This window comes from Mauremys mutica, chromosome 9 (genome assembly GCF_020497125.1).
Source record: "Mauremys mutica isolate MM-2020 ecotype Southern chromosome 9, ASM2049712v1, whole genome shotgun sequence".
NCBI lineage: Eukaryota > Metazoa > Chordata > Testudines > Geoemydidae > Mauremys > Mauremys mutica.
In genome coordinates this window covers 18754349-18779911 of record NC_059080.1, presented here as the reverse complement: position 1 = coordinate 18779911, position 25563 = coordinate 18754349, and the positions used below count along the sequence as shown (strand labels likewise).

The 25563-nt window shown below is 42.7% G+C and overlaps 1 protein-coding gene across 1 annotated transcript in view; it reads right to left on the bottom strand.

Moving 5' to 3' along the window:
- Positions 1-25563, bottom strand: part of ALG13 (ALG13 UDP-N-acetylglucosaminyltransferase subunit) — a 60643-nt gene that overhangs the window by 8709 nt on the left and 26371 nt on the right. Inside the window, exons 11-25 of the mRNA XM_045030553.1 lie at positions 24813-24993; positions 24063-24138; positions 22377-22485; positions 20453-20517; positions 19627-19727; positions 17388-17515; positions 16269-16506; positions 15972-16085; positions 15614-15770; positions 13269-13404; positions 11885-11920; positions 11701-11756; positions 10761-10823; positions 8886-9057; positions 5825-5953 (exon numbers count right to left, since the gene is read on the bottom strand). Of these exons, the coding sequence (XP_044886488.1) occupies positions 5825-5953; positions 8886-9057; positions 10761-10823; positions 11701-11756; positions 11885-11920; positions 13269-13404; positions 15614-15770; positions 15972-16085; positions 16269-16506; positions 17388-17515; positions 19627-19727; positions 20453-20517; positions 22377-22485; positions 24063-24138; positions 24813-24993 (1761 nt within the window). The remainder of the gene's footprint in view (positions 1-5824; positions 5954-8885; positions 9058-10760; positions 10824-11700; positions 11757-11884; positions 11921-13268; positions 13405-15613; positions 15771-15971; positions 16086-16268; positions 16507-17387; positions 17516-19626; positions 19728-20452; positions 20518-22376; positions 22486-24062; positions 24139-24812; positions 24994-25563) is intronic.

Genomic DNA, 25563 nt, shown 5'->3' with positions numbered 1-25563 from the left:
GTTTTGTCCTTCAATAGTGCTAGATGGAATCCTGTGGATAAGACTGAATAAGCTGTAAAGGGAAGTGAGGCGTTTGTTCATTTCAGCAACTGTGGGGTTGGCAGAGTAAAGGTGTGTGTGTTAGCAGGATGTATTGGGGCACTGCTGAAAGAGGGAAGAGTTAAGGTTACAAGAGCCACCTTAATTGCACATTTCCTGGTTTTCAGACATTTGAGTTTTGCTCAATTTAATGTTCTGCAAATGGATGACATGCTAACCAATATTAACTCTTCATTGACATCGTTTTTTGCCACTGAATTTCCTAGGGTGTTTTTCTTTTTTTTTTTTTTTTGGAGAACAGGAAAAAGATGCATTATAGACAAGAGTTAATAGTCGTTTAGGTAGTGTCTGTATCATGCCCCACAATTTGCATACCAAGCCAAAGCAGCCTGTAGTCAGCAAGCCCCACTTCAAGGGGTACTCTTCACCTCTCCTGCATCCTCGTGATCCAGGAACCATCCAGAATTCGTAAGCTGGCAATCTTGGCACCACATGCATTTCTTTTCCCTCGGCAATTTAAGTATTAGTGCCGTCAGTTACAAACTTCCGCATGACATGTCTTTGGAAACACCACATTCATCTGCCCCAAAAATAAATTAGCCACCTCTCCATACACCCCAGGGCTAGTAAAATACAGATGTTCTCAAAACCAAAGAGCTGCCTATCACCCATGCATATTGCAGCTGTAACCCCTTTCCCTCGTCCCATTCCCCACCCCGACCACACAAAATCCTGTCTCTAGTTCTACTGTTCCCAACAACAAGAACTTAGGTTAGACAAGCAGTTAACTATTTTGCTGTGTTCACAGTAAACCTCCTCAAAATAAAAACACGTTGTAATATAACAGACCTGTATATTACAAGCAGTAGTAGCAAGCAACATGAGTTATTAAATCTTTATTGCACAGGTGTAGAAAGGTTCTGACTAGAAACATCAGTGACAGAGTGCTCAGCAAGGGCAGTGGTATCTGCATATGCCCTCAAAACTACCCAGGCAACCATAAAGTGGCTGCTTAGAAACCCCCTTACCGTTGGTGCATATGCACTATAATCCTTCCAGGCTGCACGTTTATGTAGGTGAAGAGAACATGTTCCTAAATGCTGTTCACAGTTTGGGCCTCCGAAAGACTCGGTGGCTGCCATACACTATCCTGGGTAAAAAAACTGATGGGTTGAGACAATTCTGACCCACATCACATCAACAGTTTGATCTAAGTCTACACACACAAAAAAAAAACACCCTGAGAAACCATAACCCACCTAGAAACTTTCACAATTCACAGGAAAAATTCACATATCAAATTTCCACCCCACTCCCCAAAATTCTTTGATTATATTCCCCTTAAACTCAAGTTGCCAGCCACAACTCAAACGGTAGCAACCTCCAGTCACTCAGTTCAGAACTCTCTTTGTCTTTAGTGGGTGCTTGTAATTAACTTTTCCTTAGTTAATTGAAGGGTGAGTTAAACAGACATCAGGAGGTCTGATTCAGTCAGATCACTCAATGCAAGGCAGCAGAAGAAATCTGTTCTTTGGGTGGGAGGGACTGTTCTTTGGGAACGCCTGTGTTCAATGACCCCAAATTTGAATCACGAATGCTACTACCATGGAGGCACACCAAATTTCAAGGCAATCCAATTAGCTATTCAAATTTTAGGGTACTTACAAGAGTCAAGCTTTAGAGCATATAAAATGGTGGTGAGAATGGAAACGCTCTAGCCATTTTTCTCTATTGGTTCATGCATAGTGTAAATTAAGAAAACATCTATTTTTTTTTAAATACTGCTCTCAATTTGGGTTATCCAAAGATTTAGCGGGTGCCATGCACTATACTAGGTAAAATTTGAAAGATTGAATCTATTTTGACCAACGTCATATCAATAGTTTGATCTCCAGCCCTGTGCAAATAAATAATAAAACACACCCCACGTAGAAACTGTTTTAAAATGACTATTTTGGGAAGACGTCTCTCTGGAACCCCTGGCTCCAATGGCCTCAAATTTAGGTCCCCTATGCTGCCCTGCACCCTCCAGGGGCATACCAAATTCAAGTGAATCCAACTAAGCATGTCCACTTTGGAGGACTTAGAAAGATTGACCTATAAACAGAAGCTGTGACACAAGCTTAACTATAAAGGCACTGCTGCACCAATATAATATTTGTGTCACCCCCTGCTCACAGGCCTATGGATGCCTTAATGAAAGCTTCATAACCATTATAAACTAAGGCAACATGCCCACTTACCACAATACTTAATATTAACACTACATAGGACTCATTGCTAGTCTTCTCCCCTAAAATCCATACTGGACACTATTTAAAAAAAATAAATAAAGAGCCCAGAGCCTTTCCCCGAAGGAAAGGCTCAAAGAATTCTGTGGAGTGGTTTAACTGGGAGATAAACACAGAACTGCTGGCCCTCTATGGAAAATATCTTCAGCTCATATCTGCTCCAGATTCTCTTCCACACACTGAACACTTGATTCTACAAGGTGCTGAAAACCCTTAACCCTCAATTCCTTTTTAATTCAATGGGAGTTAAAAGGACACAAGCATCGGCTTGATTCTGCAATATACTGCAAAAAGGTCAAAGCAAACAAAAAGTTGAAATTCAAGACTGTAAGAAGTGAAAACAGGACCTCAGAGGGCACCTGTCCAAGAGGCACCCACTCCAGATTGTAGAACATGAACATTGCAAAATGTGGCAGCATGACTGCTCAGCACTTGGCAAACTGCTGCAAAGGACAGCTCAGAAAAAAAAGTATATTATACGGTCAAGTGGCCTGAAAGTCCCAGTGCACTAGAATGGGGCCTGAATGCAAGAACCAGGAGAACATTATATTAACAGCTCTCTCAAGATGAGCCACTCTTGACAATTGCCTAAAGCAGACTCCTCCCCCTAGGTCTGTTTCATTGTCAAAAGCAGCTGCCAGATTAGGAAAACAACCTAAAAAATTAAGTTGCTTCCCTAGATAGCAATATGTTGAGATAAGTAATATGAAAGCCACGTTTACTGCCGGTTCACCTTCAGCTCTCAGTCTTCTTGGACGGCAGTCTCTCTAGTAGAGACCAAAGTGGCAGAATTACTGATGTAAAGTACTCAAATGTCTTTGAAATTCAGGGACAGCTGGAAGAAGCTGCAGATACAAGAAGTTGTGTGACCTGAACAACATTAGACTGTTCAATACAATGAAAGATAGATCTGGGTGCAGCACCATGGCTTTCCCTACCAAAACCTCAATGGAAGCAGAGATAGAATTGGATACTGTTGAACTTGTTCAGTGGTATAAGCCTATACTATCGTTATCTCCTGTATCAGAGGAATGTTACCAAGGTAGCCATAGATGTAACATATCCCAGGTTCCCAGTGTGTTTATTAAAAATCCAGCAGAAAAAATGGAGGACCCCAACCCATGAGCAGAAATTTTCTATTAGAATTAAAACAAAAAACAAAAACACCAGAAACACCCCACACATAAAGCTGCTAGCTAACTCACACTGTTGCTCTTTAGAGAGCACCCCGGCTCACCTCTAGCTTGGCTTCATTACTGCCAAAAATAGCCTCCCCTCTGTGCTCACTGCCAGTCAGAGAAGGCAGAAATAGCTGTAGCTATTGAACATGCTGCAGTACCAGCATACGTATAGCTGTAGCCATAATTCAAGTCACACTCTTCTCCCATGTGCCTGCATTTTACACAGATCTCTAGCTTGCTCCAGCCTATGTTCTTTATATCAGCTGGTCTGTATCAAAAGGACAGGCAGTTTGATTAGAGAAGAAAAATCTGTCAGTCTCTTCCTCTGAAGGCTTAACCTCTGTGCAACCCAAATCAAGACAAGGCAGGACATTATCAAAGGATCGTGTACAAGTAAGAGAAGAGGGAGGAGTTTATTTAAACTGCCCAGCCTATATACTCCGATGATAAAGGAATTCTTTGACAAGACACATTACGTCTCAGCTCATCATCATCAGCTTCATTAGCCTCCAACTGTAGCTATACATGGTATACTGTATACAGCACAAATGGGCATCCAGAGGGTTTCCATGTCTGCTGAACAGCTTGCCATTGCTCTCACACCTTGGGTAATAGGACTGTGAGGCATTTTGCCAATGCCAGAGATTGAGGGCAGGCCATTCATTGGATTAGCAAGCAAAGATCTCTTGAATTATGTATCTCTGACTTTGTTTTGAGAGGCATAGAGAGGGCAGGAAGAAGGAGAGAGATATTTATTAGGTACTAACTCCAAAACATAAAAAGAGTATTTTGTATGTCATTTACCAAACTGCTCAGTATAATGTGATCTCGCATAGTTAATGGAAATTCTGAAGACAGGGCACAGCAGACTGATGTAAACATTACCACTTAAGAGATGAAGCCAGAAAATGCAAACCACTGCCTAAAACTTGAAGGCTGATGCTAAACTTTATGTTCTCTTCATGTTTATTACCAGTAGTAAATTTCAGAAATTAAAAGACATCAGTATAATCAGGGACAGGAGCATGAACACGCTGCATACTGGGAAGTATATACTCCAATTGATAAAGCCATAGGATGAAATCTGGGCTCCACTAAAGACAATGGCAAAAGTCACACTGATGAGGCCAGAATTTCCCCTATATTGTACTTTACTGTCAAAATGATGGCAGGAACAATTTATTCTTCACTGGCTTCTTATGTGGAACAACAACAACAAAAAAATCACAACAGAAAGACTCTCTCAGCTGAAACTACTCTGGGCTTCCCATTATTTCTCCACAAGTTAATTACTTTGCTGAATCTTCCATAACACACTCCTGAGACTTCTGCACAAGCTTCTTCCCAAATTGTGAAATTAAGCATATCCCAACCCCATAAACAACCTTAATATTCCCTTCTCCTCTGCATCATTTGTACTGAGCTGTGTCTCCTCACTACAGGTATTCTCTGTTAAGCTTGTTGTAGGACAGCGGTCACCAACTGTTCGATCACGATTGACTGGTCGATCCTGGACACTCTCCCAGTTGAACGTGATCTCTGGCGGCACTGCCACTAAGGCAGGCTCCCTGCCTACCCCCAGTCCCCTGGGGTGGGGTGGGGTGAGGGGACAGGAGTGTCTGCACACTGCTCTTCCCTGCAAGCACTGCCCCCACAGCTCCCATTGACTGGGAATGAAGAACTGTGGCCAATGGGAGCTGCGGTGGTGGTGCCTACATAGAGGAGCAGCGCGTGGAGCCACATGCCTCCCCCAGGGTTCACTGGGGCACATTGGCCCCTTCTAGGAGCAGCGTGGGGCTGGGGCAGGCAGGAAGCATGCCTTACTTAGCCCCACTGCGCTGGTAACCAGGCACTGCCCGAGGCAAGTACTGCCTGGCGGGAGCCCACATCCCAACCCCCAGCCCCCTACTGGAACCAGCACCCTGACCACCCCCCTGCCTCCAGCCCTGAGCCCCCTCCCAGAGCCAGCACCCCAAGCCCCCTCCTGCACCCCAACCCCATGCCCCAGGCTCAGTCTGGAGCCCCCTCCCACACTCCGACCCCCTCAGCCCCAGCCCAAAACCTGCACCTCCTCCTACACCCCAATCTCCTGCCCCAGCCCAGTGAAAGTGAGTTAGGATGGAAGAGAGGGAGAATGGAGTGAGTGGGTCAGGGCTCAGGAAGGGGTGGGGTAGATCGTGGGTTGCACTTAATTTTAAAAAGTGATCTTATGCGTAAAAAGACTGTATATCCTACAGCAGTGGTCTCCAAATCAGGAGAGCGCCAGCTGATGCAAGGGAAAGAGCACAGTGTTAGAGAATGAATCCCTCTTACCTCGAGGTAGATCACTGCCGCTGGGATCGCAGGAGTAAGGTGGAGGAACGCTGCCACTATCTCCCACCTCGCTGACAGGGGGAGGGGGAGGGGGAGCTGCATGATATGGGTATGGCACTGACGGAATCACTATTATGTAAAAAAATTAAAATAAATTCACAGTCTCAAGTCAGATTTTCAACAGTTTTAAAACAAGTGAGCTACTAGCCAGTGCATTTTGTATGAACTGCCATCATGCCCTAAATGTACAGTTATCAGCTTCTGTTCTAAGGATTTAGCTTTCCTTCTGGACAAATTAAAAACATCTTTGGGATTTTTTAAAATCCCCCTTTTGTCTTATGGTTTGCGTAGTTAAATTCACTTTGGTTTGAAATGCAGGGCCACCGGGAGGGGGGCGAGAGGGGACGCAAGTGGGCCAATTTGCCCCAGGCCCGGGCCCTGCAGGGCCCCCCACGAGAGCTTTTCGGGGCCCCTGGAGCAGGGTCCTTCACTCGCTCCGGGGTACCCAGAAAACTCTTGCGGGGCCCGGGGCCCCGGAGCTTCTTCCGCTCCAGGTCTTCGGCAGCGGGGGGTCCTTCCGTTCTGGGGCAGAAGGACCCCCCCCGCCGCCGAATTACTGCTGAAGCAGGACCCACCGCCAAAGTGCCGGGTCTTTGGCGGCAATTTGGCGGCTGGGACGGGGGGGGGTCCCGCTGCGGGTCTTCAGGGCACTTTGGCGGCGGGTCCCGGAGCGGAAGGACCCCCCCCACCGCCAAATTACTGCCGAAGAGGGGGCTCCCCACCCCCAAAGACCCGAGATCCCCTGAATCCTCTGGGCGGCCCTGTTGAAATGTATTACCTACTCTTAGAGTCAAGACAAAAGACATGATTAACTCAAACACCTTAATACAGCTCCAGTTCATCTGCAAATTTGACACCATCAGCTCAGGATTAAACAAAGACTGTGAATGGCTTGCCAACTACAGAACCAGTTTCTCCTCCCTTGGTTTTCACACCTCAACTGCTAGAACAGGGCCTCATCCTCCCTGATTGATCTAACCTCGTTATCTCTAGCTTGCTTCTTGCTTATATATACCTGCCCCTGGAAATTTCCACTACTTGCATCTGAAGAAGTGGGTATTCACCCACGAAAGCTCATGCTGCAAAACGTCTGTTAGTCTATAAGGTGCCACAGGATTCTTTGCAACTTAATAAAAGAAATTTCTGCAGTTTATTTTGTGCATTTTAAGGCTTCCTAATGGAAGTTAGGTGCCTAAATACCTTTAAGGATGTGAGCCTGTGTGTATAGTCAGCGTCACTTCTTCCCCTGCACAGTATTACTGTAGTTAGTTTCCCCACAGCCACAGGGGATGGAATAAACAACTGTTTTTTAAAAAGTTAGGGAAGCGTGACTGTGAAACTCACAAAAAATGACTACAAGGTTCAGGGTAGGGGTAGTAGGTGAAACTACTGTATACGCTTTTTTAAACTGACTAGATTCCAAGTGGCCCATGCCTCTTGAAACAAAAAGTCTACTTGTTTGCATACGTTTATTTGTAACCCCACCAAGTGGCTAACCCACACAATGCAATGTTAATCATAACTGCAAGCATGCAGTGATCAAAGTAATTTAACCATAATGTAAACAAAAAAAAACAAAACAAAAAAAACCTATGAATTGAGATGGTTAGTATGGGAGAGGGGAAAAGGAATGAGACTAGAGCAAAAGTTAGAATCCATGGAAAGTGAATGAAATTAGAGAATACAGAAATTTGAGAACATGGAAAAAGTCTCATATGAAGAGACTGAAAAGATTCTGATTGTTGATCACAGAAAGCAGGTGGCAGAGTGGATACAATTAACGCACTCTATATAAAATAATGATCTAGAGAAGGTAGCTAAGGAACTTCTGTTGTCCTTGTCTCATAAATTAAGGGGGGGGGGAGAGGGACAAAAAGGTAAAGGTGACAAATTTAAAACTGATACAAACAAAGTAGGTCGTCACACAATGTATAGTCAGGCTGTGGAACTCTCTGCCACAGAAAGTCACTGAGGCAAAGTAGCAGCAAGGTTCAAAGAGGGGTTAGACATTTACACGGATATCAAAATATCCAGAATTATGATAAAAGCTTTGGGTGGGATATTGCTGAGGGCTGCCATCAAGCATTTGGGTTGATCTACAAGGCAATCAGAGACCACGTTAATGCTGATGGGTATGCTAGCCAGCCTTCACTCCGGCTAAATGGAAAAAGCAATTAAGCTCCTTTATGGAGTTAGGTAGCTGGAGACAACGGAAGCCACCACATGAGGTATTAGCCCAATGAGTAGCTAACTCATGTAGGCTGAGGGATTTCCCCAGGGACTGATTGCAAGTATAGTGACTGAGACATTAACTGGTTGCAGCTGTGTGTGTGAGAGGCAGAAAAATGAGAAGTGAGCAGGAATCCAGAGATGCAGTTGTGGGAAGCAGAGACAGAGCTGCTTGGCTGGAAAGGTAGGTTTGGAAATTGTGAGCACGCAAAGTGTCAGCTTTGTTCCTACTGTGTTCAGGGAAACAGGACATTGCGTACATTCTTTGTAAAGAGAGATTGCACTGAAGAAATAACTGACACGTCACCAATTTCAACTCCTTACAGCAGTAACCCAGCAAGGCCTTGCATATTGGCTAAACACTTGTGCTAAGAGGCAACAATATTAAACTTTGGCTTAAGCCCTGAAGCACAATCTCTAACAGAGACAAGGATGGGACCTGATGCTGGGGGCAGATTAACCCACATCTGGAACCAGCTACTGTCCAAGACAGGATACCAGATTAGTATGCAAGTTAGGGAGCCATCTATATTTGTTTCTGCTGAAGGGGGACTCCAAGGAGATGTAAACCTTGCTTGTCAGTGTTCCCTCCAAAATGTGATCCATATGAGGAAAGTCAGCAGTGAGGGTAATAAAGATTCATAGCGAAGTGAACTATATTCTATGGAAATACCTCGAAGAACTCAGTGTGTATTCTGGGTGGCGAGAGGGGAGAAGTGAGAAAGAACAGAAGTAGACCTTGAAATTTATGGTTTTGTATCCAACACTCTACCTGGCCTTCCAGCATAAGAAGGGGATACCAGGATGGGCTGCACTGCAGTCTGTGGGGGAATGGATGTGGTAACGTTGGCTTGAGTGGCTGCTGCCGTGCTGGAGGAAAAGACTGTTGCTGGAGCATTATTAACACAAGAGGAGGTTGAGATCACTGCAGAATTCACCATCACCTGCAAAAGAGCCAGGAGAGTTTTCAATAGACTGCCAACTTTGATTTAAAAAAAACCCATGCACGTCTTTGAAATACTACTGTAACACCTCACGTAATGTTGTAGTTATGTTCCTGAAAAATGCGACTTTAAGCAAAACCATGTTAAGCGAATCCAATTTCCCCATAAGAATTAACGTAAATGAGGTTAGGTTAGGTTCCAGGGACATTTTTCTCACCAGACATATATATAGTCTTTTTTTGTCTGGTGAGAAAAAATTTCCCTGGAACCTAACCCCCTCATTTACATTAATTCTTTTCTCTCTCTCTCTCTCTCTCACTCTCACACACACACACACACACACACTTTTAAACAAAATTTAATACTGGTACACAATGATGATGATTGTGAAGCTTGGTTGAGATGGAGGAGTCAGAGGGTGGGATACTTCCCTTACTGCTAAATGATGAACTAGCAATTGGCTGAGTCCTCAAGGGTTAACTCACTCACTCTGCAAGGCAGCAGGAATGGAGGGAGATATGCACATTTCCCTTAAGTACACTGCCTTGTTAATGAGATCAGCTTGCTGAGACGGCAGCTGCTGCAAGTTCCCTCTGTCTGGAGCCCTGCTCTATGGAAGATAGGGTAAGCGGGGTGCAGGGGGACACCTTGACATTAGGCCCCCCTCTTCTTTCTCTCCTGCACCCCCAGCACAGCAAGCAGGAGTCTCCAGGAGCAGCTCCAAGGCAGAGGGCAGGAGAAGCACATGGCAGAGGGGGGAGGGACACAGCTGAACTGCAGGCAGCTGCTGCACAGGGAACTTAGGGGAGCAGGGAGCTGGTAGGGGGCTGCCGGGCACCCTGGTTCCAAGCCCCCACCAGCTAGCTGCAAGAGGCTGCTCTTCCTGCAAGCAGTAGACAAAGCAGGTGGCTGCCAAACGGTAGAAGGGAGCATTAAATAACTTTAAACAATCATGTTCCCTAATTGATCAGCAACGTAACAACGTTAACTGGGACAACTCTAATTGAGGAGTTACTGTACCTGGGTCTGGTAGTTTCATATGTTTAGGGTGAGATACTCAGGGGAGCATAAAGGAGTCAGGCCAAAAATACTACAGAGAATATGGAATAATGAACATCTGCTATCAAGAACCCCTCCTCCCCTTGTTTTTTGATTTAAATTATATAAATATTTATATTGTGCAAGGATTCTACACGGCATTTTACATCATAAAATGCTAAGCAAAAAACTCCACCATCTCCATGAAAGGGCTTACAATATTAAATGAACAAGTGCAATACATCCACTACACTGGGATGCTATACTGAGAGTTCACATATATTCTGAAGGAATTCATGCAGCAATTGAGTAATCACCAATATCACTTCACTTCTAGTGTTTCAATCAAGTGCAAAGCTACAGTACTGTAAGATTTTTTTTTAAAGTACTCCAGCAACAGAGTGTGTGATAGAGAGAGAGAGAGAATGATGTCTGTAAGTTTAATGTAGTTAAGGCCAAATCCTGCTTCCTCACTGACTCAAGGAGGACTATCAAAGTCAATGGGACTACTCACATCATAAAGCAAGTAGGATTTATCCCCAACCCTGTAAACACAGGTAGGCAGACTACCTCTTTATAGCAGAAAGGTTCATTTTTGTTTTCCTTCAGTAATTTTTCAACTTTTCATTGTCACATGCAATTTAATGGTCCATGATTGAGATTACCTTCTGGGAATAGTTGTATGAAGCAACTCCATCTTGAGGTGAGACAGAGCTTGTCCCTCCATCCTGAAGAGATTTCAAAGCAAAACCGTGTGTTTAAAATAGAGAGAAGCCACAAGATTTGTGGGGAAAAGGAGCGGGGGGAGGGGTGTGTGCCAGAAACCCAAGTCTTCTAGTTTTATTCTTTAATTTTCTAAACTATACTCAAAGATCCTGCAGTTTGCTTTAATAAATAAAAACACAACAACCCTAAATTAACTGGAGTTAGGCCAGTTCACAATTAGCAGTCTTCTATAACTGCACTCGATTACCTGATCTGTGGACCAGCAAGCTGCAGGGGTGTGGGATAGAGAAGAGAAAACACCTTGTTTCACTAAACAGTAGCCTCTCGAAGCTCATTAACAACCTGACTGATGTCAAAGGCAAGGTCTGGTCCAGTCCTGTCTCTGAAGGCTAGCACACACTGGTGTGGGACTTGGAGAGTAGTATATAAAATGGAACTAGGAGGGGGAAGAATCAGGGCTTTACAAAAAAAAAAAAACCAACAGATTTTCTACCTCCCTTCTCCTCACAAAAGTGTGTGAACAGACATGGAGCAGAACTCTTACAAATAAAATTCAAACTGTAAAAGCCACCACCAGGATGTGCAAATACTTGATAAACACTGTGCACTGATTTAAAGACCAACCTTACAATGATACTGTAATGAGGTCTCATTTCAATAGGATCCCCTTCAGAGACAAGCATTCACTATCTAGCTGAAAGGGGGGGGGGAGGGGAGGAAAGGGGAGTTGGAGAAATGTGAAATATAAATGGAACTATTATTCCTTCCTCCTAAAAACCACCCCTGAGCATCTACACTAAGCTTGCTTCCAGGGCCAATTTCTTTGAAGGATGTTACGTGTTTCTAGGAAGCCTAATCCAAACAGTGACTAAAGCTTACCAAGTTTGCTGTAGTCTCTGCTGAACTAAATACTGTTGGAGTTTCACAGTCTGGATCTGGAGGGCATGGGCAAAATTAATTGAAACAGGAGCATTAAATCTAATCCTTCAAAAACTTGTGAGAGATCATAAACTATTGTTTTACATTCACTGTGTGTAATATGGGAGAGTCAATTCTTACTGACCTGAAGGGGTGTACATATATTCTTCATTAAATTCCCCTAGGAAAGAGGAAATGGATAGCTTCATTTCAGAAAAAAGTTACACTGAAAAGATCAGAATTACATTTCAGACGCCAGCAAAAGTGAGTTGAGCCATCTTAAGAAAAAAAGATATTAGAATGGGATACACCAGCATTGCACCGTTTCCGCTTTTTCCTACACACATCTACCATTGCATGGTCAGCTCTTTCACAGCTCAAGTGACATTAACAAAGTAGTCCAAAAAGTCAAAAACACATCATCTATAGTCCCCAAAGACCCGAATTTGAATCTAGATGTGCAAAACGAAGCGTAGCTAGATGTATGTAAGAATTTGGCCCTTGTTTACATTCATTTGAAAAAAATAGTGCTAAGTTTACAGCTTGACTTAATACACCGCTGTGTAACAGGAGTTAAGGTTAAGATAGTTAAGTAAAGAACACATGGAGAAAAAAGCCACAAGTGTTTCAAGTCTGTACAGGACTGTTCCCCCGCCGCCCAAAAGGAGTTACATTCCCATAATGATTTTAAATGCAAAATCCTTTAAATAATATTTATCTGTAACACTATATTCCTATCATCCTCTAGTCACTACTTATAAAATGTTTTATGTATAAATAGGAGATCTACAATGAAGTATCTGAAAAATGCACCTTTTACTCCTTATACACTGTAATTAATAGGCAATGCATTTGAGAAAGGGATAGAAAAATGAGAAACCAACTATACTGGTACACTCTCCAATACTAATCATTTTTAATGGGTGCCCTTCCTGGCTTCCATGATAGATGAAAAAAGGAGCCATTGGCACTTTTAGAAAGATTATCAAGGTGCCTTGGACATGCTCCTTTTTGTCAGTAAGGCAGATGCTAATACCCAAGGCTACTGCTAAAAGCATACTAATGATATACAAACTAAATCAAAGTGTAACTAAAATTTATTACTTTGTGAGGAATGTCAGAAGAAAATAAAAATACTAGTTTATTCCATTTCACCAAAGGCCACAGTAACTTTCACCAAATGGAATCTATGTTGTATGTTTCAAGCAATGAGTTGTCTTGCTACAAACCTGCAGCGTCACATCAGCACTAGTCTGGCAAACCATTAAATGAAATGGATTAACACCTTTTGCCATGCAATGAAAAACAGAAGCATGAACATGTGCAACGCCTCAAAGTACTTGAAATAGATGTTTGCCCTAAAGCTGGGCTTCCCAAGAGAAAAATGGAAGGCATCTGCATACTCAGTGAACATCACTGTAAGGCAACATGGATCAGCAGCAGAGCTAAAGGGATCTGCTTTTGCAGGCTGCACAAACATTGAACGGGAATACACAAAAATGGAGATTCTGGATTAATTTAGAACTTACCGTTATCACTTGGTTCATCGACTTCCTCCTCTGAGGAATTCAGAGTCTGTTTGCTGGGTGGAATGGGGCTTGGGCCTCTTCTAGCTACCCAGAATCCTGCAGGGGCAGGGACTATTGGGGCAGGACTACCCTGACTCTAGGAAACAAGATAAAATGTGTTTTATTAGAACAAAGTGAACTCGCCATAGGGCAGGCTCTCTCACCATCCTGAAACCAGATTTGGCAAAACAATTTTGCTGTAAACACTATTTATTACACATACAATGATCTCATTGGTACCTTGTGCTCCCTCTGTGTTGTATCCACCAGGTGTCTCTTGTAATATACATAGACTAACTTCTCCCTCTGTGTTTATATAATGCCTAGTATAAATGGCCCTGATCCCTAATTGGGGTCTCCAGGCTGGATCATAATACAAGTTGTTTCACTCTCACCTAAGAGCTATATTAGATTAACATAAAATGGAATAGCAGAGTTTGAGGTTCATGTGAATTTAATTCAGTGTTAATAGTTGAAACTAGCGTGTGTTTGTGTCACTCGCCATTGACGAGATCTGAGATATCCCACCCTGAAACCTTCCTGGTGGTTACGGAACCTGCTCCCTTTTCTCCCAGCTGAAATGTAGCAGGACTCAAAGCCAGTGCTGCCTTTATAGCGAGTCATTCACTTTGTGACTCAGAGCTCACAAACTTAGTGACTCACCCTCTTCAATACTGCCTGGTTACTGATCAGAGGAATGATGGTCAGTGGTTTGGCACTAGCCTGGGACTCAGAACAAGAGGCCTAGAACTGTGCCACACTGCTCACAGAAAAAGCTTTGGTGAATCCAGATTTACAAATTATATTAACGCTGGCTTGGGCAGAAGCTGTTTTTCATTACACTGAATCTGCAAACGCTACTGCTGCATAACAAACAAGAGAGTCAACAGCTTTCCGATGGCAACTGGGCTTTAGCTTCCTGTGGCAGACATGGAGCTGCAATGTAATAATTTTATAGAATACTGGATGAGACGTGGTCAGTGAGATAAAGTTACCACATATAGGGCAACTAGACTTTCACATATGTATGTCCTGTCTAAACTCAATAGGGGGCTGTTGGGGAAAAAAGCAGAAAAGCTACACCATGGTAATACAAAATAGATGGCTGAACATGAGAAATAATCCACTAATAGCTACAGGCAAACATACGGGGAGGATGGGAAAATGGAATGCACAAACTCCTGCTAAATGTTACTGATTCTGAGTCTGAAAAGGAAGTTGTAGAATAGTGTGTCTAAGTTGCTAACAAGAACGCTAAGCAAACGTCATAGATTGAGCCCAGAACAGAAGGAGGACTAAAGTATGGCTGCTGAAACATAATCCTGAGTTTTTTCCTTCTCTTCTGGCATTTAAACACTGAAGATACCAATTATATCCCACTATGTTTGTGAAATTCATTACATCAAAATGGCGGTGGCAAAAAAATTCTGGAAGACAGGACAGCTGAATTCACAACTGTCAGCATTTAAGCAGTTTTATGCCTCAACTCCAGCCCAGACAGCTAAATACTGACTTGACTTTTTAGCACTCAGTTTGGTTTAGTTTAAACCTACAACAGGATTTGGAAAAGCAAGCAGACTGATAAAAGGATTATTTTTAAAGAGCAGACACCAAAAGGGCTAGGCTTCACAACTTAGACTGGATGCTCAATTCTTCCATTTTACTTGCAGAATTTAAAACTTTTCATTTTGGATTGGTCTTAGTATGGGGAATAACTGTGCTTACATGCATCTGACAAAGTGGGTATTCACCCACAAAAGCTCATGCTCCAATATGTCTGTTAGTCTGTAAGGTGCCACAGGACTCTGTCACTTTGTGCTTACAAAGAGATTCACATACTGTAGTAGGTTTCATTTTATAGAAACTTGCTGTGCAAAGAGGAGTTCAGGAAAAAGTCAGTTTGGCGGTTGTTGCTATTTTCTTTTGCAGAAGAAAGTAGCTTCTGAGTGTTAGTGTGTTGTTCTCTAACATCACAACCATTTGCCACTTAATACCACACATAAATGCAGATGTTGATGCAACAGGTGAGTGGCAAGACTTTCTGTAGAAAGTTGTAGGAAATTCATAAGAGTTGAATCTCTACTATCTCTCTTTACAGCTTTCATCATTATTTAACTAAGAGATTCTAAGTAGAGCATGGCAAACAAGAGAAGAGCTCCCTTCCACATCTTTCAAAGCTGCATATCCAAGTCTGAAAAGCCTATTGCAGGAAATATGAACTACCCACCCCAACATTGTACATTTGTACAGGATTTCCTTTTCATTTTGGCAAACATTTCTAAATGAACTTCTAGCTCATGACTTACTGGTAAAGCAGGAAAAGCAGCCTCATCTCCTTCTTCAATCTCATAGAAAGTTATGGTTTCTTCCAAACCCTGAGGCTCCTCCCCTGTCTCTGGTACAAATCCATACTGACATTCCTTATTGACACACTGCATTTGCCGACGACTACGACTATATGAACTTTAGAGAAAAATCAAGAGACACACAGGGGTTTAAGCATATTTCCATTATTAAGTTTTAATTATACTTCTCTTTGAAATGCCCTTACATACATTGGCAGAAGTGCTTTTTAACCCACTATTCAGTATCATGCCATTTTGAAAGCTTATTTTCCCCTTATTTGTAGTACAATGTTTTGTAAAGAAATTTATACTCACTTACCGGGACCTATAGGAGAAATTGTCATAGCTCTGATAACATCTCTTCCCTGGACCAGGGTAGAATGCTATTTGAGGGCCAACCATGTTGTTCCTGTTTATAAATCGGGCAGATCCCCTAAGATTAAAACACACACACAGAAAAAAAATCCAGTTACCAAGAAGTGCCTACAGATTTTCTCAGATGAAACTCACCTGTAGGGTCATCTACTAAATACGTGAAGATTAACTAGGGCCAGAACTGTGGGAGGCTTAACAGGGAATGAATACTAGTCTTTGTCAGGGTTCCAAGGCTTCATACCTGGGCATTCCATATCCCCTGCCATGCCTCTGAGGAGAATTCTGAGGACGGTAGTGATCATAGGATGCCATATTCCCACAACTTTGAGAGCAATTAATTGGAGAAGAGCGACCTGAAGGAACATTGTGCTGTAGACGGGGTGGAAGAACTGGCTGACCCCTACTATAAGCCACTGTCATGTAAACTTCCTTCCCCCGGACTTTCTTAAACAGTCTCTTCCGTGATTTCATATCCATTTCTGCAATTTCAAAGCAGCACAGAAAAAAAAATAAGGGGGGGGGCGTGAGAGTGGAAAAGACGAGTTAGGTCTGTTAAACATCTGTACGGATCTACATGGCTACCTTAAATAGAGAAAAAGGTCAAACTCCAGAGGTACATTCAGATTATAAAGTAGTGCTAGACAATTTCATATGAAAAATTCTGTAAGTTAATATTTGGATATGGAGTATGGGGGAAAACAAAAATACTCATCCACCCATAAAAGTGCAACCAAGCATGTGAGCTTATTAAAATACTAATTTAAGCCTTTAGAGGTAGATGAGCAGAATGTTTAATAAGCCTCCTATGCACAGGATGGCCTCCCAGTTTTGGCTAGGCCAAGCCCGTACTCTCATCATTCCAACCCCTCCCCGAGACCTTCCTTTGACTCGTTCCCTATGGGAATCACAATTATAAAACCCTTTATTGAATCATCAAGAAGCACATAAGTCTACCCTGCTTTACTATGGAACTGTATCAGTGTAGCCCTGCTCACTTCATTCCCACTCTGCTGTTACCATCATTCTTATAACAAAATTAGATAATTTCTTTGGTGAAGGGACCTGGCATTTCTACATTGTTTGTGAAGTGCTTTACAGCCTCTTGGAAGTTTTAAATACTAACTTTAACACACAGTCTCAATGGATTTGCTATTTTTAAGTGCCCCAGCAAAATACCCATCAGAAGTTCAACTACCTCCATTCATCCCCTCTCCAAAGAGGAGTTTTCCTCAATCATTCCCCCTTAAAGTGAGTTTTATATTACCAACTGAACTCAATCATATCCAATATTTGAAGACTGCTACAAACCTCCTTCATTCCCCTAACAAAAAAAAGATTCTTACTGAAACTGTGTACAAACCTATTTCTGAAACATAGCCGCCTGTTATTTTCTGATAGTTTCCTCCTTTTCGATTGGGAACCACATTCCATGCAGGGACAGGTGTCACTTGTGTCACTGGTTTTAAGTTTGCCAATGGAACAATATGCCTACATGAAAAATACTAGTGTAAGTAGTGCCACAGGAATGCATGCTAATGCAAGTCAATGTCTGTCATAAACATACAACTAAGGGTAGCATAAAATCCCTCTTTACCCTGTAAAGGGTTAAGAAGCTCAGGTAACCTGGGTGGCATCTGACCAAAAGGACCAATAAGGGGAGAAGATCCTTCCCCCACAGATTTGAAAGTTTTTTTGTCTGTGTCTCTTGGAGTCAACAAGGAAACAGGGAAGGGAAAAATACATCTCCCTAAGCCATATCTGAACTAAGCATCTAGTCTTGCAAAAATAGTAAGTAATAGCAAAGAAATGAGTTAGATTACCTTTTGTTTTAGCACAGGGAAAATTCACAAGCTAAGAAGGAGGTTTATCCCTGTTTTTGTAACTTTAAAGTTTTGCCTAGAGGGGAAATCCTCTGTGTTTTGAGTCTTTTGTTATTCTGTAAAGTACTTACCATCCTGATTTTACAGAGGTGATTCTTTTACCTTTTCTTTAATTAAAATTCTTTAAGAATCCAATTGATTTTTCATTGTTCTTAAGACCCAAGGGTTTGGGTCTGTGTTCACCTGTACCAGCTGGTGAGGATATTATTCTCAAGCCTTCCCCAGGAAACAGGAAATGCAGGGTTTGGGGGGAAATAGGACTCCAAGTGGTCCTTTCCCTGATTCTTTGTCTAAAATCACTTGGTGGTGGCAGCATACTGTTCAAACCAAGGTGGAATTTGTGCCTTGGGAAAGTTTTTAACCTAAACTGGTAAAAATAAGCTAAGGGGGTCTTTCATGCAGGTCCCCACATCTGTACCCCAGAGTTCAGAGTGGGGAAGGAACCCTGACAGTGCCACATTAGATAAAAAACGATTGCCATCAAGTGTGAGCAGATCTTACTGAACAGATTCGTCTTTAAATAAGAAGAACATAAAAACAGACAGACAGTTTAGAAGTGTATGTACATCTGCGTTAGCCAAACCCAGGGGACAGTTTAAATAGGTGAAACCGCGTTATATCGAACTTGCTTTGATCCACCAGAGAGTGTGCAGCCCCCCCCGGAGCACTGCTTTACCGTGTTATATCTGAATTAGTGTTACATCGGGTTGTGTTATATTGGGTTAGCGGTGTATGGCTTTTTATCATTCCAATCCATGCATATAGTAATCTTTCTCTGAGATTTTTCAAAGATGGATGAGGGTGAAACAAGACTCCCCCTGCTATAGGTATGTAACTTGCATCAATGGCAACTTCATCCTTTAGAGACAGACCCACTGTCAGAGGCAGAATCATCCCTGTAACAGCACTGGTAACATGCATATTATTGTAAAATTTGTACACTAAATGTTTTTCTTCCCTTTTTAAAAACGTTTTTGGATCCTAGCATTGTCTTGGTTTTCAGAGACTAGCTAGCTACTCTCAGGATTGTTTTTAATTCATCTTTAATCCAGTCTTTAACTCCTGTACACTGATTAACTCAAGGACACACTGCAATACCTGTTACTTATAACAGGCACACAGCACCAGAGTTGCGTTTGTTATCTTACAGATAACAATACAGACAGATTATTAGAGGTAAATTTGGGATGTGCCAACAAGTGGCATTTTTGGTTGATGTGTGACTTATCTTAAGGCATTTACAAAACTCCCAAAATTAAGGGGGAGGGGCAAGGAGAGTTGTCAGAACAAACTTCAAGGACTAAAAGCAACCCGTTATTTAGCTGTGATGCAAGTCCCACTCCTAAGAAGTTCTAGAAGCCAGTTGTGTAGACTCATTGTTCACCATGAACTCAGCCCAACCAGCAGGAAACTCTGTTTTCTATCCACATGGTAGGTAGATTATACCTGGAATGTTTTCAGTGAAAACCCAAGAGGTGTTACTCCTGCCATCTGCTACTGGTGGAATGGTAGCTACTGCCAAACTGTTAAACTGGTAAGGAAGTGGGTCTGGTTTTTATTTTATATTCTGAAAAGAAACTGAACCCAGAGTTTCAAAACATTCTGACAGCCACAATTTAAACATCTGTTGGGAGAGAGGTGTGTATGTGCAGACTCAACAAAAAGGAGGATTTCAGCAAATAAGAGACACAGCTCTAAGGCTGTCTCCAGATTGCTTACTTTTCTGCCAGCTCTTCAATGAACACGGTCACCATGTTGCCATCATGTCCAACTTCCTGGATATGAGCATTGTAGTACTTACCCCCAGGCTCCAGACGTACCTGAGGAGGAAATAAAGGGGGAGTAGGTAAACACAAATGGTGACACGTTAATAGTGCTCTGGTTCCCCCCATGGCTGGTAACCTAAGAGCTGTTTTCATGCTGCTCACATATCACTGAGTTAGCTTGAGAGTCTTGGAATACCTCAACCCAGCACTCCCTGCTCTACCCAACACAGAGACAGTAGAAGAGTGGGCAGCAGAGGGAGAGACACTGCAGGAACAGATACAAACAATGAGAAAAAGAATAAGAGAAGCCCTCATGGATGGAAGAAAGGCAGAGAGGGGACAGGTCAGAACCAAAACTGCCTTGTACAATTCAACAACTAAACAGGACCCATTGCACTAGGCACTGCAAAACACAGAACAAAAAACTAACTTATTGTCCATCTTTCATCACCATTCTGCTGAGGTTTGTGTACCGTGCCAGTCACTGTGGCGTCTGTGTATTTCAAGAGTTCAGTCTTAAACTCCTCTACTTGCAGGATTTATAGCACTGGTTCATGGTCAGCTTTCAAGCACCCTTTCCCACATACCATCTTGTGCTCGTTTTGAATTTACAGAAAGTTATAATTTAAAAAAAGTAATTTCAGATGACCTCATCATATTTAATAGCTATAAGAGACGAAATCTCTGAAGAACCTGAGTTCAGATGTATATTAAGTCATAAAACTTATTTAAAGCAACTTTAATAATTTATCATTACTGAATCTGCTTCGAGTACTAACCTGACATTTGTCTCCTAAATAGTACTGTCTCCCAGCAAACACCATGTAATCAGTTTTTTGAAGTTCTACAAGAGATCCAAGTGAAAGTTTAAGCTAGGTACTGTTCTTCATTTTTTACTTATTACCCAGAATTGCACTCAAGGGAACCAAGTATTATAGGTTGAAACAAGTGAATTATCTCCTGTATTTTCCTGGACATCATTATGTCCTGGAGTCTGAACTACCAAATGAGACCAGTAGTCCCTTCCAAGGCTTGAGCACTAGGGAAACATTGCACTCTCCCCACAACTTGGGATGCCACAAAACAGTGACAACTCCCATATGACTGAGAGCAGCTGGGCTTTGGAGGAAAAAAATTGGTGCCTCCCAGATTAGCTTACATGCCAAAGAACCCCAAAGCACTTTACAAAATACATATGCAACAACAGGATCACTTTGCTCCTCACTGAAATTCAGTCCTTTCTGGGACCAGTGTGCAGCAATACAATCTGGCCCAAAATTTCTATAAATAAAGAACATCCCTTTCCTCTGAGTCAGCACTGAGGCTATGTCTACACTGCATAGTATGTGTAGCTACACATCAGTGAAAAGCAGGCTGCATCCACACTGGTGTGTAGTTACCTGCATCAGTGAAAGGCTCTAGCAGGGGAGAGGCAGTAGGGAACTGCCAGTCTCTCTTCCTGCCAGAGCCTTTCCTTGCTGTGAGGAAAGGCTCTGGCAGGCCCTTGCAGCAGAGAAAGGCTCCCAGAGCCTTTCCCTGCAGTGCGGAAAGACTCTAGCAGTTGGGAGGGGGCGGGGGCACCATTATAGACAGGAGAGGCACTGCTTGTGCAAGTAGAGATCCATGCAGGGTACATACACACAGGGTTCAGGCATGTCTTCACTCTACTTGCCTAAGCAGCGCCTCACTGTCTACACTACTAATACCCATGCTAGAGGTATACATACACTCTACACCTCACCAAAAGGAGCATGCAGCGTGGCTATACTGAGAGTCAAAAGCCCAGCCAGGCATTAGGGGCTGCTGTGTTGATGGAAGAGATGAAAACACCAAATGCTGACCAATTGTGATCATTTTGTAAGGCGGGATGTATCTGGATAATTGTAATCTACTTAAATCTCCCTGACAGGAAAATTCTGAAAAAAGTTATTCTTCCCTGATCACTCTTAAATTTCTGTATAGTGCTGCTGCACACTGGGAACTGGCTGCTCTGTTTAGTCCCAGAAAGGACTGGACTGAATTTCAGTGAGGAGTGAAGTGAACCCATTGTTGTACTCACAGTTTGGGATTCTTTGGTATGCAAGATGAGATGTGGGGAGAGAGTGTAACATTTCCCTAGTGCTCAAGCCCCTGGACAGCTGGGGAGGAAGGGACCAATTGTCTGATTTGGCAGTTCAGAGTGCACACTAACCGCTAAGTGACCCCCATCCTTTACAGTTACTCTGAACCCAAACGCATTTATGGAATAGGAGCCTTTGTGCAGACACTGCTACCATAAATTAAAAAAATTAAGCCCCCATTTTACATTTGAACACTATCTGAAAATAGCATTATAAGAGGATACTCTGCTATTGCACTTAGCTTTCCTGAAACCACACATTTTCTAGTCCAGAACCAATATATTTTCCTCAAACAGATTTCAGGAGCATGGACAGACGTCATATAGGATTGGAAGTACTCTACTGGTTGCTTAGAGATGAGAATAAGAAGTTTCTGGCTGGTAACAGGATGTATGCTGCGCAGATATGTTTGCTGGATTAGACAATGCCCTTTACATTTCCGGTATATGTCTATTTGCTCAAGCCCCTGTGCAGGTCCAACATACTTGTAAATCAGTCTGTATAATAACCTCATTGAGCCTCAATAAAACTTCTACTCTTAGCCAGGAATTTACAGAATATACAAAGGGGTTTTTTAAGGTACCTTTTCTGCTGTCCAACCAAACATCAAACTCTACATTTCGATAGATCTCAGGGTCCAGGGCTTTTAGTACTTTATAGGGAAAAGGCATCTTTGATGGATTTTCTGGAGGCTAAAACAGAGTTAAAATGGACTACAATTGAAAGGGTTGTAAATATATGGCACACTTTTCTTTCCTTGCAGAGAGGTTCTAATTATTTTAAACAAGCATATACACTGTCTTCCCTGCCTCTTTCAGTTCCACTATGACATGTAATTAGTTTGTTTCAAATTCAGAATCTAAGAAGAATATGAACAAGTCTTTAGGTATTATGGATTCTGACGCTTGAGGACAAAGCAGATAAATAAAAATCATGTTGAAGAAGTTGACCACAGACTCTATACTGATCTGCTTGATTTCAAGATAGAAAGTTTTTAGTTACTAGGTAAAAATAGGGAAGGAAAAAACTAACTAGGGCTGACTTTCAGAAGCTGCTGACCACACAACTCCAAATCAAAGTCAATGAGTGTGTGTAATATACATATACATAGGGCTTGGCTACACTTGCGAGTTACACTGCATTAAAGGAGTCCCGGGCGCACTAGCTCACTACCCATCCACACTGGCAAGGCACGTAGAGTGCTCTGATTCCACGGCTAGAGCACTCCTGGTAGTCCCCCTCAGCAAGTAGAATAACGTTTGATGCGCCCCCACTGGAGTGCCCCAGCATCAGTGTGAATGAGGTGTTGCATTACTGCACTCTGATCTGCCTCTGGAAACATCCCACAATCCCCTTAAGTCAAGTGGCCACTCTTGTCATTGTTTTGGATATGCCCTTTGAAAGCTCCATTTGACAGCCTGCTGCTTATCTGCTCTGAGACAAAGCAACCATTACTGTGGAATGGTGTGGGGGGGGGGGGAGGGGAAAAGAGATCTGCTGCTGCCTGAATTTACAAGACAGCATGCTGACATGCTCTCAGTCCCACAAAAATCCACTACCCCCCCAATATACACACACCACACACACTCCCTGTCACACTCCTCCCCCCACCCCCCATTTGAAAAGCACGTTGCAGCCACTTGCATCCTGGGATAGCTACTACAATGCACTGCTCTCTGTGGCTGTTGCAAGAGCGGCTAATGTGGCCATGCCAGTGTGCTGCCAGTGTGACAGACTGCAGCACTCTCCCTACTGTGCTCTACAAAGGCTAGTTTAACTCAAAGCGCTCTACATCTGCAAGTGTAGCCATGCCCCCACCCATCCACCCACACAGAGCTCCTTGAATGTTAGAGCAATGTTTCGAGCCAGGCCTGGTAAAATGGAACAACAGCACTGTTCATGTGCCTAAAATAAAATTAGAGATTAAATAAGATAAATTAGAAGGTTTCTAGGTAAAAGTCCAGATCAAGGATTGTTTGCCAAATACTGTTTTTAAAACTTGTTGGTTTTTTTTTTTTAAAGCTAGCTGAAGAACAAGAGTCTCAGAAATAGAGCCTTTTATCATATAAAAAGCTCAACAATTAATTTAAAAGACGAGATAAAGAACACCAGGGCTAAAAACTAAACACACACATGTAAGATGGAGGAAATAAAAAGGTGTAAATCCCCATCAGCAGCATTTCAAATAGGAAGGGCTGATTCAACCTTAATCACAGTATCATGAACACTAATGGGAAAGAATTAAAGGATTCTCCCTTAATTGCCAAACCTTCGCCTCTTCAGTGCCTTGTTTGAGTTTATCTTCAGGTGGGTTGTCAGTATCATTGCCTTCCCAGTCTTCCACTCTAAGCAATTTAAAAACAGAATTACAAAATACAGTGCAAGATTTCTGGCCAGCACTGAAATCAACAAGATCAAACTGGTTGAATGACTTAATAGAAGAACCATGGCGCCATCAAGTGATAAGATACAAGCCAGAACTTAACACTATTATAATGTAGTATAACAAATATGAAGTTTTGCACATGCAGCACTCAAACACGCTAAACCTTTTCCTGGTTGTAAATGAAATGATCTCTCCCCCAACCCCTTCAGTTCAGGTCTTCCATGCAGTGGCAGCTAACATTGTTTTATGTTTAAGGAAGGGTCAGCCCAGTTCCATTCTGCAAACTTAAAGCCTCCTTCAGTTGTTCCATTCATGGGCATTAAATTAAAGTATAATAGTTTCTCACTAAAGTAAGCCAATGATTCTGATTACTCATGATTTGTTCAGCAAGAAGGTGCTATCTGACTATAGCCAGTGGGAGAGGTTGCTGCTCAACCACCTCACTTCTGAGTCCCAGGGAAAGCACACTGCTTTTTCCACAATATGCTCACCCTCTGGCTCAGTACAATGACATCGGAAAGTGGACACAGATGTTCCATGTGGCAGGTCAGAACACAACTAGTAGGCTAGTCCCTCCAACACCTTTAAGTGATCAGGTACCCTTCACAGGATATTTTGTTTTTAATCTAATACCTCCTTTCTGATGAAGTTTTGGACGCTTTCTCGGGAAGGCAATCAAAGTTTGCATCCTCACTTCCAACAGAGACACTGTTTCTGTTCTTTTTGGCCCCACTTCGAAACATCTCAACTGCAGTTCTCAATTCCTCCTCGTCCATGCCAAACACATCTTTGTACAGGATCTCGTACAAGACAGCTGGGCAAACAAAGCACACAGAATCCAATGACTTGGTGCCAGACAGGTGACCTTAGAGTAGCGGATGTGCACTTTGTGGACTTTCACAACATATCAATTACACTAAACTCCATTAATAATGGTTAATGAACTTTCCACTTTCTTCTCCCTTCAGCACCCCTCTCCTCCCGAGAAAGAACGTTGTTGATAAGTACGTATATACTCCATCATAAGCTGGTTTGTTTATAAGTCGAACCCCCACCCAAAGATAGATAAGTAAAAATGGAAATTTTTTATGACCTGTTCATAAGCCGACCCTATAATTCAGGGGCCAGCAAACTTTGGCTCCCAGACCATCAGGATAAGACACTGGCGGGCCGAGATGGTTTGTTTACCTTGAGTGTCCGCAGGCACAGAGGTAAACCTAAGTAAACAAAGTGTTGTGATGCACCAGGTGCTTACCCTGATGGGCTGGGGCAGCAACTGGTGGGAAAATGGACCCCCCACACTCTCCCCATCCCATCCCTTCCCATCTTATCTGGGGAGGATGTCTCTGGCCTGGCCACAGGCTGCTCCGGCAGGCCAGGCTGG